This window comes from Neltuma alba, unplaced genomic scaffold (assembly GCF_004799145.2).
Source record: "Neltuma alba isolate B1F8T4 unplaced genomic scaffold, ASM479914v2 tig00006438_pilon, whole genome shotgun sequence".
Taxonomy (NCBI): domain Eukaryota; kingdom Viridiplantae; phylum Streptophyta; class Magnoliopsida; order Fabales; family Fabaceae; genus Neltuma; species Neltuma alba.
The window spans coordinates 1-14250 of NW_021634466.1; the positions used below are offsets into that span (position 1 = coordinate 1).

A 14250-nucleotide genomic window follows, 5' to 3' on the forward strand; every position below is an offset into this window, starting at 1 on the left:
AAAAGTTTCTGGTGCGCATAAACGACTAGAATACATGTGGCCATGACAGGCCATGGCTTGTTTTGTCAGTCCATTACCATTATGACCCAAGCTAATGCATGTGAATTATATGGAGTTGCAGGCTGCCTGAGGCTGCTTGATCGTAAGAGGGACGGCTGCTAAATAGACCTGGAGTTGGGCCCGGGGTTGAGCTAGCTTTTCACAAAGTTTTTAAATTTTCGTTCAGAGATGTATTCATATTTAGACGCAAAATTAAAAAGCAACGAATGGGGGAGGGGGAAGGGGGGGACCAGGCCGCTCTCTTATATCGGTTTCGTAACTTTCTCATTAAAAGCCAAAAGCTGCCTCGTCCCCTTCATTTCCTTATTTTTGCCCCCTGCTTCTCTCATCCTCCCAAAGGGCGCCTCATTAATACCGCCTATCCTCTATAACTCCACTCTCACGCGTTCAAATTCTCCCCCAAAATATCTATACCCCTTTTATTTCATTGCCGCTATTTTCCGTCACTATTATATATTATACATGCTTTTATCGACCAGTCCTAGACTACGACGCATAACTGTAATCGGATTCCAGACCAAAAAAGCAGAGTGATGAACCTTGGTTAGGGTATCTTTTCTTCGAGCTAACAAATCGGCCGCGGCTTTAATAGAGTCCGGTCAGCCTGCTAATTATTCTAGGGCTGCTCACAGTCACACACTCTTTTTCTTTTTTCAGAAGCTGAGGTAGTTGTTCGCATTCAACATTATTTGTTGATGGAAAAAGCAAGCTTCGTCGTCGTTACATCACGCCCGAGCCAGTGGAGAGCTATATGATATATCAGCATCAGACTTCTTATTATTTAACAACAAGAAAGCTTGACTTTAGCTAAATAAGGCAAAGCCGACTTAGTGAGGCCTCTGTTTTTGTTGTGAAAACCGTAATTTCGCCTACATATCTATGATCTATCTTAGTCTACTACTGGCCCATGAGGGCAAAATCATAGCTGTCTAATAATGTACGTTGTCTTGAGGGGGTTCCTGTATCTTCATTCATTATAAGAAATGTAATCACGAGTTATTGAGATGAGATTTGAACAAACTATATATGCCACAAAAAAAACTGGATATTATGATAAGGGAAAAACTCAAGTCTGGTTCGTTATATCTATTATGTCAAGTTCTTCAATCATATATGATCATGTATTCTTTTTTATTTTATATAGATTTATAATTAAATACTATTAAATGTTAATGTTTTTAAAATATGACACGTGGTTACAACATGTGCTCTCACTTGTAAACCGTCTCTTTCATTTATTCAAAATTTTACTTATCAGCACGTGATTACAACTAAACATAGAGCCTCATAAATGAGCACCAAAAGCATACTTTAGTCATACTTGAAATTATCTTCTAATCTAACATTCACATTCGCGCTATCTTTGACTTTATCATACTCGTAATTTGAGATCATCATGAGCCAAAATGAAGTTTTCGGTATTTAATTTTTATTCTGCTGCTGCTGATTTAAAACTCCTCAATCGGAGGATATTAACTATTAACTATGGAATTATGATTTAATAGCGTCGAGATTCGAGATAAATACTTTTATTTTTTTTTAAAAAATAAAATTGTAACTCTCCTTCCGACACCATTACAAACATAATCCGATATCATCTCTCAATTGAACTTCAATTGTGGGGGTCCCTAAAAAAACGGAATTGTTAATTGATTGTGATTGATTTGAAATATCAATTACAAGTTGGCTGGCTTAGAGATTTCGAGGTGGCGACAACAAGACAGCATCAATTTTGATACTGAGAAAATATCTAAAGAGGATAAGTATATAAAAAAGGGACGAAAGGAGTGTTTGTGTTGGTGATAGATAAATTACATCCGCAGGCATTAGCCAAGCGATGGATGCAAAAATATGAGAAGTACCTCTGCTCCTGGAAGCATACGTAAGATCTCCCAAGCCAGATGCCTTCGTTGTGAAATTAATTATAAAGAGTATATTGCAACATAAGTTATTGACAAAGAGGAAGTGAGACCAAAAGTCTCGTGTTAATAATTAAGATGTGCCAGTGATGATAAACCTCAAACTTTAATAAAAACAATAATAGTCCTTACCTGGCTACGCCTTCTACTTATTCTCATCACGTAACTAACAAAAAAGTAGTTTAAATAAACTAATTTACATTTTAAAAATTACAGTCGCATATATAGCCACGAATGGTTAACGTTGGGTTTTGTTTTATCTTTATATAAAAATATGTTCCTTTACATATTTTCAAAGTAAGATTGTGCTTAAATATATATACACACTGATCGAAGACAGACACAAAGTGCACTTTTTTCTTTTTTAAAACAGTCTATGCCTGTGTTTGGATTGCACTGGAGAAGCTAAAAGTATATAGGAAAGTGTGAAACTGAGGTTAGTAGCTTATTGTGACCCAAAAGATTATTTGGATGGGCTTTCTTTTCTAACTGACTTATAGAAAAAAGGATTTTTCTAACTAACTTATCCAATACAATTTGAATCAACTTTTCTAATTGACTTATGAAAAAATTGTGCAAAGCTTACCATCTAATTAGTCATGTGATTTCATTTATTTAATCAGAGACCAAATAATTTTAATTTACATTCTTGTTTATCTATTTTATATTTAATTAATTATCTATAATGTGTTTTCAAATTTTTCTCCCGTAACAAAATTTTATTTTATAATCTCATAAATAAACTATTTATATTTTATCATAATATTTTACATATTTTTTAAACTATTACCACATTAAAAATATAAAATTTCAAACACTACTATTCAATAAAGTCCATACCCTTTCAGTCATTTACAACTAAACTAGCTTTTTTATTAATTATCCAAACAACTTTTAACTTTTTCAACTGATTTTTTATAAACACCTATCCAAACATAAATCGTACTACCACTACAAAAAAATAGACTTTAAGCGACGACTTTCGGCGGCGACAAAAAAAGTCGCCGCTGAAAGTCCACTTTCGGCGGCGACACCAAAAAGTCGCCGCTGAAACCAAGACTTTCAGCGGCGACAAAAGGTCGCCGCCGAAAGTGGACTTTCAGCGGCGACTTTTCTAGTCGCCGCTGAAAGTTCGCCATTGAAACCAAGACTTTTAGCGGCGACAAAAGTGTCGCCGCTGAAAGTGGACCTTCAGCGGCGACTTTTTTTGTCGCCGCCAAAAGTGGACTTTCAGCGGCGACTTTTTTTGTCGTCGCTGAAAGTATAATATAATAATATATATTTTATTTTAGAATATTAATAAAAAAATTGCCGAAAATGGACCTTTAGCGGCCACTTTTTTTTGTCGCCGCCGAAAGTGGACCTTCAGTGGCGACTTTTTTGTCGCCGCCAAAAGTGGACTTTCAGCGGCGACTTTTTTTGTCGCCGCTGAAAGTATAATATAATAATATATATTTTATTTTACAATATTAATAAACAAATTGCCAAAAATGGACCTTTAGCGGCGACTTTTTTTTGTCGCCGCTGAAAGTATAATATAATTATATATTTTATTTACAATATTATAAAAAAATTGCCGAAAATGGACCTTCAGCGGCGACTTTTTTTGTCGCCGCCGAAGTGGACCTTCAGCGACGAATTTTTTGTCGCCACCAAAAGTGGACTTTCAGCGGCGACTTTTTTTGTCGCCGCTGAAAGTATAATATATAATATATATTTTATTTTACAATATTAATAAATAAATTGCCGAAAATGGACCTTCAGCGGCGACTTTTTTTGTCGCCGCCAAAGTGGACCTTCAGCGGCGACTTTTTTTTGTCGCCACTGAAAGTATAATATAATAATATATATTTTATTTTACAATATTAATAAACAAATTCAATCTGGCTCAGCGGCAAGAAGGTTGGACACGAAGGGAGGCGGTCACGAGTTCGAACCTGGAAGAAGACACATTTAAGGTGAAAATATTTAGACGATGACGTGGCGAGGAGGAGTGACGTGGCAATGACGATGATGTGGCGGTCGGCGGTGATGACGTGGCCGCCGATGGCGATGACGTGGAGGTCGACGGTGCTGACGTGGCGGCCGAAGACGATGACGTGGCACCGGCGGTGATGACGTGGCATTGGTAAAGCCAATTCTTCTTAGGCATTACTTTCAGTGGCGACAAAAAAGTCGCCGCAGAAAACACTTTCGGCGGCGACATTTGTTGCCGCTGAAATGCTTTTCAGCGGCGACAAGAGTGGTCGCCGCCGAAAGTGTTTTCTGCGGCGACTTTTTTGTCGCCGCTGAAATGCTTTTTAGCGGCGACAAATGTCGCCGCCGAAAGTGTTTTCGGCGGCGACATTTGTCGCTGCTGAAACTTCTAAAAGTCGCCGCTGAAAGTATCTTTTAACGGCGACCTTTTTAGTCGCCACTGAAAGTTTTCAGCCACGGCTGCTACGGCAACGACTTTTCAGCGGCGACTTGTCGCCGCAAAAACTTTCGGCGGCGACATTTGTACTTTCAGCGGCGACTTTTGTCGCCGCTGAAAGTCAATTTTTTTGTAGTGTACAGTCTAACTTCAGTTACAAAAGTCAGTAAGACTATAAGTCAGTTTTGTCCAATGCCAATCCAAACATACTCTATATTTAAAATATAGTGATTTCGCCGGAAAAAGAAAAATAAAAATATACGTCAGAGTTTTCCTCTGCGTATCTACCACACTGGCTCTTTTATAAATGTGGATAACCACAAGGAGAAAGCTATTTACTGTGACCATAGCAATGGCCTTTATATCTCCAGAGCTTGAAGGGAGAGACTTTCTGTCTTGCACCTACCCATACCCTGGATGGGACTCTGGGCCTTGCTTTTTATTTTTCCTTACGGTAAGACGGTTCTGCACCGTGACCTGTTTTCTGTTATTTTCACCTGCGAAAAATTCCCTTCACTTTTAGTTGCCTTAGCTTATATAAAATTATTAATTTTTTTAAAAAACGTAACGCATCAATTTGATTTACATCCTGCAATTATTTTTAACGTCACGACATTAAAAAAGAGTCATAAATTACCAAGTTGAGGATTAACATAAATTACAAAGACTCGTGCAAAAAAACAATTATTTTTGAAAAAGATGTATTACACCTTACCTTTTTTGGGAGATTATAACACCTGGATTTTTAGAACAGATGGCGAAACATGTGTGTGTGTGTGTAATAACTTTTAAATAAAATATCAGATATAATCTTGGAGCTTTCAATTTAGGCTGTACGATACTCATCCGCGTCAAAAAGAGATTAATTAGCGTCAGGCAATGAACGTAACTTAGTGATCAATCGAAACTTAATTATTGTATTAACTGTTTTGTTGAAAAGGAAGGGGAAGCCATTTATGAAGGTGGGCAAACAGTGTTTGCTAGAGTTTCATGGAAGTCGCAGCCTCACTTGCTGTGAGTGCCTGGCTATAAAGTAGTCCATTTTGAAATTCTCATCCTCCGACAAATTTCTCAGCCTATCTTCTCCTCTCTCTCTCTCTCTCTCTCTCTCTCTCTCTCTCTCTCTCATTCGCAGCAATAATGGACCCTCTCACTGTACTCTACATCGTTCTGGCATCCTACTCCTGCTTCATGATCTGGAAATTCTTCGACCGCAAAAAAGACCAAGAATGCTACATCCTCGACTACCAGTGTTATAGACCCACCGACGATCGAAAGCTCTCTACCGAGTTCTGTGGAAGAGTCATCAAGCGAACCGAAAACCTCGGCCTCAGCGAGTACAAGTTCCTCCTCAAAGCCATCGTCAGCTCCGGCATCGGCGAGCAAACGTACGCCCCAAGAAACGTCTTCTCCGGCCGCGAAGCCTCGCCCACTCTCGCCGACGGCGTCTCCGAGATGGAGGAGTTCTTCCACGACAGCATTGCCAAGCTTCTCGCCAGGTCAGGCATTTCCCCCTCCGAAATCGACATCCTCGTCGTTAACATCTCCATGTTCGCTTCCCTCCCCTCCTTGTCCTCCCGCATCATTAATCATTACAAAATGAGGGAGGACATTAAGGTTTACAACCTCACCGGCATGGGTTGTAGCGCTAGCCTTATTTCTCTCGACATTATTAAGAATATTTTCAAGACTCAGAAGAACAAGTACGCTCTTTTGGTCACTTCGGAGTCCCTGAGTCCGAATTGGTATTCTGGGAACGACAAATCCATGGTTCTGGCCAATTGCTTATTTCGCTCCGGAGGGTGTGCCATTTTGTTGACCAATAAAAGGTCCTTAAAGCATAAGGTCATGTTGAAGTTAAAATGTCTGGTGAGGACCCATCACGGGGCTAGAGAAGAAGCGTATAACTGTTGCATTCAGAAGGAAGATGATCAAGGAAGGCTAGGGTTTCACCTTGGGAAGACTCTCCCAAAGGCAGCCACTAGGGCTTTCGTAGACAACTTAAGGGTAATCTCACCTAAGATTTTACCCATGAGGGAGTTGCTAAGGTTCATGGTCGCGTCCCTAATCAAGAAGCTCAACGTTAAGGGAAGCTCGCCCAAGTCTTCAAGCGGAGTAACAAAATCGCCATTGAATTTCAAAACTGGGGTGGATCATTTTTGCTTACATACAGGAGGAAAAGCAGTGATAGATGGGATCGGAATGAGCTTGGATCTGAGCGAGTACGATCTGGAGCCGGCGAGGATGACCCTGCACCGGTTCGGGAACACTTCTGCAAGTAGCCTGTGGTACGTGTTAGGGTACATGGAGGCGAAGAAGAGGTTGAAGAAAGGTGACACAGTGTTCATGATAAGTTTTGGTGCAGGCTTTAAATGTAACAGCTGTTTGTGGGAGGTAATGAGAGATGTGGGAAGTAGGAATGTGTGGGACGATTGTATTGATGACTATCCACCAGAGTCTCTGGCCAATCCATTCATGGAGAAGTATAGTTGGATCAATGACCTGACGGTGGAGGATCTGCCCAACGTGCAAATCCCAGATTTTCTCAAGTAAATCGGTTCGTTGCTGGTGGGATATATGATGGTTTAATTTGCATTGTTTGAGATATTATTTATTTTGCATATTTTTCTCTGCACACTTATTAATTATACTCCCCTTATTGTTAAACCCTTCAAGGGTTCATTACCCAATAAGGTGTGCTGCTTCTAGCACGCACCATCGAAGAAGTGTGCCACTGATGAAAGGGTATTGTCTGCTCCCCTCCTAGTTCCTCTTTTTTTTTTTCCCCCTTATTTGCTATGCTTAACAGTTTAATTTAATTTCTCTTCTACTTGGAAAAAAAAGAAGATAAAATTAAGAAAAATGTTGTACTTTTTGCCTTATAATCAATCATATATATGAATTCCCCATCAATTGATATGATGGGATTTTTTTCTGGGGGTACGTTTGTATAAATGCTTTCTCCACGGATTTTATTTTATTTTCTTTTTTCATCAATGTCCATTATAGGAAATTGCTTCTTGTTATGCATGTGTAGTGAGTTCAAATTTCCATTGCAGAATTAAGAGACTTCTTTTATATGCCTCCTCCTACTACACGTTACTAATTTATTGCATTGTTATGACGCTGCTGAACTAAATAAATAGCAGTGATTGCCACTTTACTGAAAATTAAAAGTCACTTAGAAAAGCTGTACTCTACAGATATGAATGGTCAATTCATGTAATATTGCCAGAAATTTCCTTCTGACCAGCTTGATTATATGACTTTATTACTTTGTTTTATTTTTTGGCCAACAACCAACTAGCTAGGTATATATAGGAGAAATTTTAAAGGTAACGATGTTGCAATTAATCAAGAGATATTCTGAGTAAAATTGAATGTTAGGAGAAACTAATCAGTGTTGTATGTTATTGTACTAATTGAAGAAAAAGCCAGTTAGTATTTCAGATTTAACATCAGAGTAGTGATTTGGATTATAAAACACCGAACAAGGCTAGTAGTTGCTGTTTGATTAATAGTATATCCCCAGATGGGCTTAGAACTCTATGAAGCGCAATAAATATAGTGAAAAAAGGTTACCAAACGTTGATATATATATATATATATATATATTTATATATATACACGTGAGGAGGTGGTGATGGAGCCCGCGGACAGTTCAGCAGCAACAGATTCCACAGCCCTGCATTGAATTTTTAACGTCGTCTCACTGGAGACAACATCATGAAAGAAAAAATCTTGTAACATCATCCAAGTCCTTTAATTGCTTATACATCAAATAATGCTTTAGCAAACTCATCACATGCTCCTGTCAATGGTCTATTTAAACTCTGAAAAATTGCCATTTAGCTACTCACATTTCTTGGTCCTCCTTTATTAATTAATGTCTCCATCGTGCCCCTTATTTTGTTTGTCAACACACAAGATGTTGAGGTCTGTCTCTTATAGCTTCCTAGGGAACCTGACTTATCTTAATTTGAATACTTATGAGCGAGTTTAAATCGATCAAGACCTTTCCAGTTCTCGATCTGTCTCTTTTGGTATTAGTGAGAGGGAGAGGACCTGGGAGCCAATTACAGACTGCTAAACTCAAACGCATACGAAATAAAATAGCTAGTGTACGTACGTAGTAGGTAGGTTAAGGTATTCATCACTGTTTGTAATAAATATTAGCAACTGATTATTAATTACTATTATGATTATGTTATGAGGCTTGAGGTGAGGTGTGTACTGTCTAGAGCAGCGAATTGAAGGAGCTGCAAAAGCAAAAAAGGAAGGGCAGGGCAGGGCAATAAATGTGGAGGAAGGAAGAGATGGATGTGGCCAAAAGCCCAAAATTGTAAAGTAATTTATTTATATCGTCTGGTGGATGGCTTCTCCTTTGGCTCGCTTCGTTTCTTTCTAGTCTTTTCCTCATAATATTGAATATTTCGCCAAGTCTTTTGGTGCTGCATGTGACCCCTTGCAGACAAGTTCCCACCCTATTAATACTACATTTCCTTATATACCTTCATTGCGCCACTAAGATATGTATCCTATATTAATTGAATACGCCTATCGGATACATGTATATTATGGGAAATTATAAATTCAACACGTTTAAAGTTGAATTGAATTGAGCTTTTAATAACATATATATATTCGGCTTATTACTAAAATTCCATTAAAACACACACACACACACCCTCACAGATAACGTATATATATGGCGAGCGGAGATTTGTGGCCATAAAGATTTTGATTTTTTGTTAGTGTGTAATATTAATATGTTTTTTTATGACAAATTTAATTGGGAATCACGGGTTTTTATGAATTTTTCTAGGAAGCAAATTTAACAGTTAGTTGGGGTTGTTAAAACTTCAATCAAGAGGTCATGTGTCAATTAAAGAATTAAAAATAGACTTTCCAACGTCTACTAACTTTTGATATAATTCACTAAAATAATGAAATTTTGGACTTACCATGTTCATTTATATTGTTAGAATTCATAATTTTTTTTGTTGAACCGTGAATAGTAAAATTGTTTTCTAAAAACTGTAAATATCCCTCGCATTAAATGATTTTGATGCATCATTAGGATCCAAAGTTACTCTTTTATTGATATTTACCTCTTTTAATAACACTAAAGATGCATCATTAGGATCCAATTTTTACAAGATAAATGATATTTGTTTCACTAACACAATTAAGATTTATATTGCTAAAAAGTACATAATATACATATTTCTTTTAATTGTATATTTCAAATATTAAATATAAATATCTCAAAATATTTATATTATATTAGTTATATATTTTATGTATTTTTTATATTTTATCCCAAACTAACAACACCCAACCTCATCCTTGTGCTCTTCCATTCCATCATTGAGAGTCCCAGATTCGGCTCCCAGAGAGCTTATTTTTGTCGACGAAAAACAATAAATCCCGTTCTCTGAGTACGTTTCTTAATTATATATATGGCACATGATATTGAATCCACAAATATGGAAGAGTGAGTCAAGAGTGCACGAGGAAGAAAAACTAATAGTAAAAATAAAATGAGTGTTGAATTATATTAACATATAGCAATTTTCAGGTTCCCAGTGATAAGCGATTGAAATGGAAAAGAAATAGCAAAGCAATTTTTATTTTTTGAGAGTTTTTCGTATTTTGATTTAATTTCTTGAATAATTTCATGAATTCTCAAATCCAACATATAATTAACTTCTTTAAATTTGTCCTTTCCCGAATATAGTTTTTTTATGAACATTTTCCAAACATGTTTAGCTTGACTCTAATGAAACTATAGCAGATCAATGTGTATCTGCAAAGAGCTCAAAATAAATCACATTATTTATGAACCTGTAAACAATACTTTTTAAATTAATATACATTGTAATGTTTATTGTTTTCTGTTTTCTTATTTTTCATTGGAACTGCTTGTCATGGAAACAATTAAAGCTTATCACGTTAATACTGAGAAAGTGTGTGGCGTACCATGAGTTAAAGTTATCGAATAAATAATGAAAAATGTCCTTCCTCCCGAAAATAAACGTTAGTGACTTACTTCTGTTTTTGGTTTTTGTTTAATACCGAGTCTTCATAATAAATTTTCGGCCAATATAGTACGTAATATTATTTGAAAACAAAATTCAAGCTATCACTTTACGTCCAGCTTTTTTTTTTTTAATTTGTTCTCCCTATCACCCTTACGAGGCTTTTGCCAGTTCGCAGGACACATGTGGAAATCTGTATGTGATTTTAAAATTTTAATGAGTTATATTATTAATTAACCATAATTAATACAGTTTTATTTCTAAATCTTGTGCAGTACATACATAAATTGCTTTGTAATATATACTAATAGTTTGTCTATCTCGTATATTCCCAGAAAGGAGCCTTATTCTGTTGAGAAAAAAAATGATGTATTGTATAGAGAGTTTAAAATGAATTATATTATTTGTAATTTGTGAAGATATGACTTGTCAAGTTGATGATATGCAGATTTCAAGAGATATACAGATTTTAAGAAGACCTCCTGAAGAGGGGAACTAAACTTTTCACACAGCGCATATAATCCTATGTCGAGTTCAATAAAAAGATAAAATGAAGCGAAATATTTCTTGACACAATTTATTCTGGTGTCTGCTAGAAAATGAGTTATATTTTCTGGAACTAGTAGTCCCCTCTCAGAGACTAATATACATGATTTTAATTTCAAAAGCTGACGGTCCCTGCCGCCCAGCACAATCGCATTCAATATTGATTTGCTACGTAGAAACTACGATGTCTATCATTTTTTTTTTCCCAAATAAGAGTGATGATGAGGGTAGATCAAATAATTTCTTTTAGCACAACGAACAGTTCCATGCACTTGCGGGACTCATTCATATATTCTTTGCGGGGGCTTATTTTATTTTAATACTACATGAGAATCCTAACAGGAAATTAATAAAATATTTATCAGTCATTTTCAAAAGTGATTTTATTCTTCTTAATACTCCTCCAGTCCTTAATATAAGACCCATTTAACTAATTTGATTAGATTAAGAAAGTTAGGTAAGTTAGTTAATTATAAGAAAAGTAACACATTTTTTCTAAAACACCATAATCATCTTTCTTAATACCCTCTCTCCCTCTTCTACTTGATTATAATTAAGGGAGTATTTACAGGGGTAATTTAGAGAACATTAATAAATATGAGAAATGGGTCTTACATTTAGGACCAAAACTAACTCAAGAATTGGATCCTATATTAAAAACCGGAGGAGTATTAACTAATGGCTTTTTCATTTCCCATGATAAATTACAACAATGAAATACAGGATACTTCTTAAATGCTATACGAATCTTTTAAACTCAACTAGTTAATTTTTAATCGAGCACAAATTAAGAGCTTTGCTTTCCTTTTATTATTATTATTATTATTATATTGGAGAATTGGGGACTGAGTTTCAAATCCTCATATACAGTTACGTCTAGTGGCAGGTGCAACCAATTTGTCCAATGTCGTGAAAGATAATACGGGGAAATAGGAAACTTATTCTGAGTTATCCAAAACTAAAATTCAACAAATAATGGGTACGTACAACACCATATTGTGGCCCTCCCACGCATAAGTGTTATGAAAGATAATAGTTTCTCACGAATTAATGATCTTTTTATATCTAATTAAACAACTTAACCATCTGCTAATTTGTTAATATACTGGTGTAATATAAAACACTATTACCTCCAATTCTTAATATAAAAGCTAGTTGATTAATTTGCGAAAATTAATAAAATTTGTTAAGTAAGTTATTTGTAGCAAATTACTATCTTCTCTAAAATATCCTTACTAATCTAATGTATTAGTTTTAACATTTGACAAAATCTTTAACATGTGTAACAAATACAATAACTACCTTGAACAAAATAAATAAATACGAGAGACAAAATGAATTAAGGTCTTATATTTAAAACCAAATTAAAAGTTAAACTAACTTTTACATTAAGAACAAGAGGTAGTATTAAATTAGAGTAACATTTTGCAATACTTCATTAGAGCTCTCAGTTTTGCAATAAGTCAGTTAATTTTTTTTAACAAACCATTCAAAAAGACTAATTTTAATTTATTTTATGTTGCTTTTTTTTTTTGGCATGTTACAACTATAAAATGGGGAAATAACTTTCAATCAATGATTTAAAAACCGGACCGGACCGGACGGTCGGACCGGTTGAACCGTCAGCCGGACCCGTTAACGGCTCGGTTTGGACCGAAAAACCGTTTATGTAGTTGAACCGGATTGGACCGGAGTTGAGCCGCCATTAAGCCGGAAACCGGAGTTAGACCGGGAACCGGAACGGTTTTTAGAAAACCGGACGGTTTTTTAGCCTGACGAAAAAAATACTAAAAAATAAAAAAAAAATTGACCCCCTCCAATATCCTAACATATTTTTAGACTATTTATAACCATATAGTATTATCTTATTGAAAATTTCACATATTGTGATATTAAAATCGTGAATCACTAGTCTTTTTGTTTTGATGTCTGCTCTATCTTTTAAAATAATTTTTGATTTGAATAAATTAATAATTTTTAATATTATTAAATATTTTAAACATACATAAATTTAAATATTATAAGGTTTTAGTCATTTTCAATGATTTTATTATACTTTTGGATCATTTAAATACATTTCTAAATTATTTAATAATTTAATTTTTTCATATATATTAATTATATGTATATAATATTGTTTTAAATTAATTATTGCATCACCGGTCCGACCAAATGGTTCGACCGGTTCGACCGATTGAACCATAACCCGTTGATCTTTCCGGTTCGACTTCCGGTCCGGCTTTTAAAACATTGCTTTCAATGCCCGCGGGCCGTGGCACTTGGCAACGGCCATCAATCACATCTTCACAACTCAAGAAAATGACAGGGAACATGGGCTGCCACCCAAGTAAATCTTATCAACAATATTAATAAATTAATAACCATAGAGAGCGATTTCATTATTTTTGTTTTTATTGGTGCTGTGGGATATTTCTTGCCCTTTTATTTATTAATCCATTCCTTTTCTTTTATATTTCCTCTTGTCCTTAATAAAAAACTGGATAACTAATTTATTAATATTAAAAAAATTAGTTAAATTAGTTATTTGTAATAAATAGATGTTATCTTCTTTAAAATATTCTTATTAAATTATATGTATTTAAATTAGTTCTTGATAGTAACTCAATCATTATAGGTATTACTTGATAACAAAATAGATAAATATTAAAAATAAATGAATTAAAATTGTACATTTAAAATAAAATAAAATATTTAATTAACTCTTAAGTTTAAGAGCGGTGATAGTAATAAACTAGCAAAACCCAATGCGCCCAGCGGACTTTTTGGCGAAAGAAAAGTTCAAGCAAAGCATCTATCTAATTCAAAAAAGAAAAGATGATTGTTTTTAAAAAGGTACTAATTATAAACTAATTACAAGATAATCAGCGAGAAGTTATCTCTTAATTTTATGTGAATTTACTGTTGACTTCTCTTTTTTTTTGTTTGTTAAAGCATAGGTATTCCCCTATTAAAGATAATCCTATTCAAGGTACTGTCTAGCATTAAATGTGAGTACTTCTCCTAGTGGAGATTCAAATATTAATTTGTCATGTTGTGAGGAATTAGCCCATTCCGCTATACCCAATCCTATTAGTTGACTTCTCATCATTAGATGTAAATGGGCAAAAACCAAGAAGGCCCATAGCTTCTTGGTCTTCTAGATATGACGTAGTCCATGTACGAAAAAGAACGCAATAAGCCCAATAGAAAGCCCAATCGATTCCGAACATCGAGCTCCCTGGGAAGTGAGTCTCAGCAGTTCCAGATTCCG

General features: G+C 35.3%; 1 protein-coding gene across 1 annotated transcript; it reads left to right on the forward strand.

Moving 5' to 3' along the window:
- The first annotated feature begins 5498 nt into the window (after positions 1-5498).
- LOC114750410 (3-ketoacyl-CoA synthase 12-like) lies at positions 5499-7211 on the forward strand. Its single transcript, XM_028939014.1, has one exon. It carries the CDS (start codon positions 5533-5535, stop codon positions 6943-6945), a length of 1413 nt encoding a protein of 470 aa, XP_028794847.1. The 5' UTR covers positions 5499-5532; the 3' UTR covers positions 6946-7211.
- The last annotated feature ends 7039 nt before the right edge of the window (positions 7212-14250 follow it).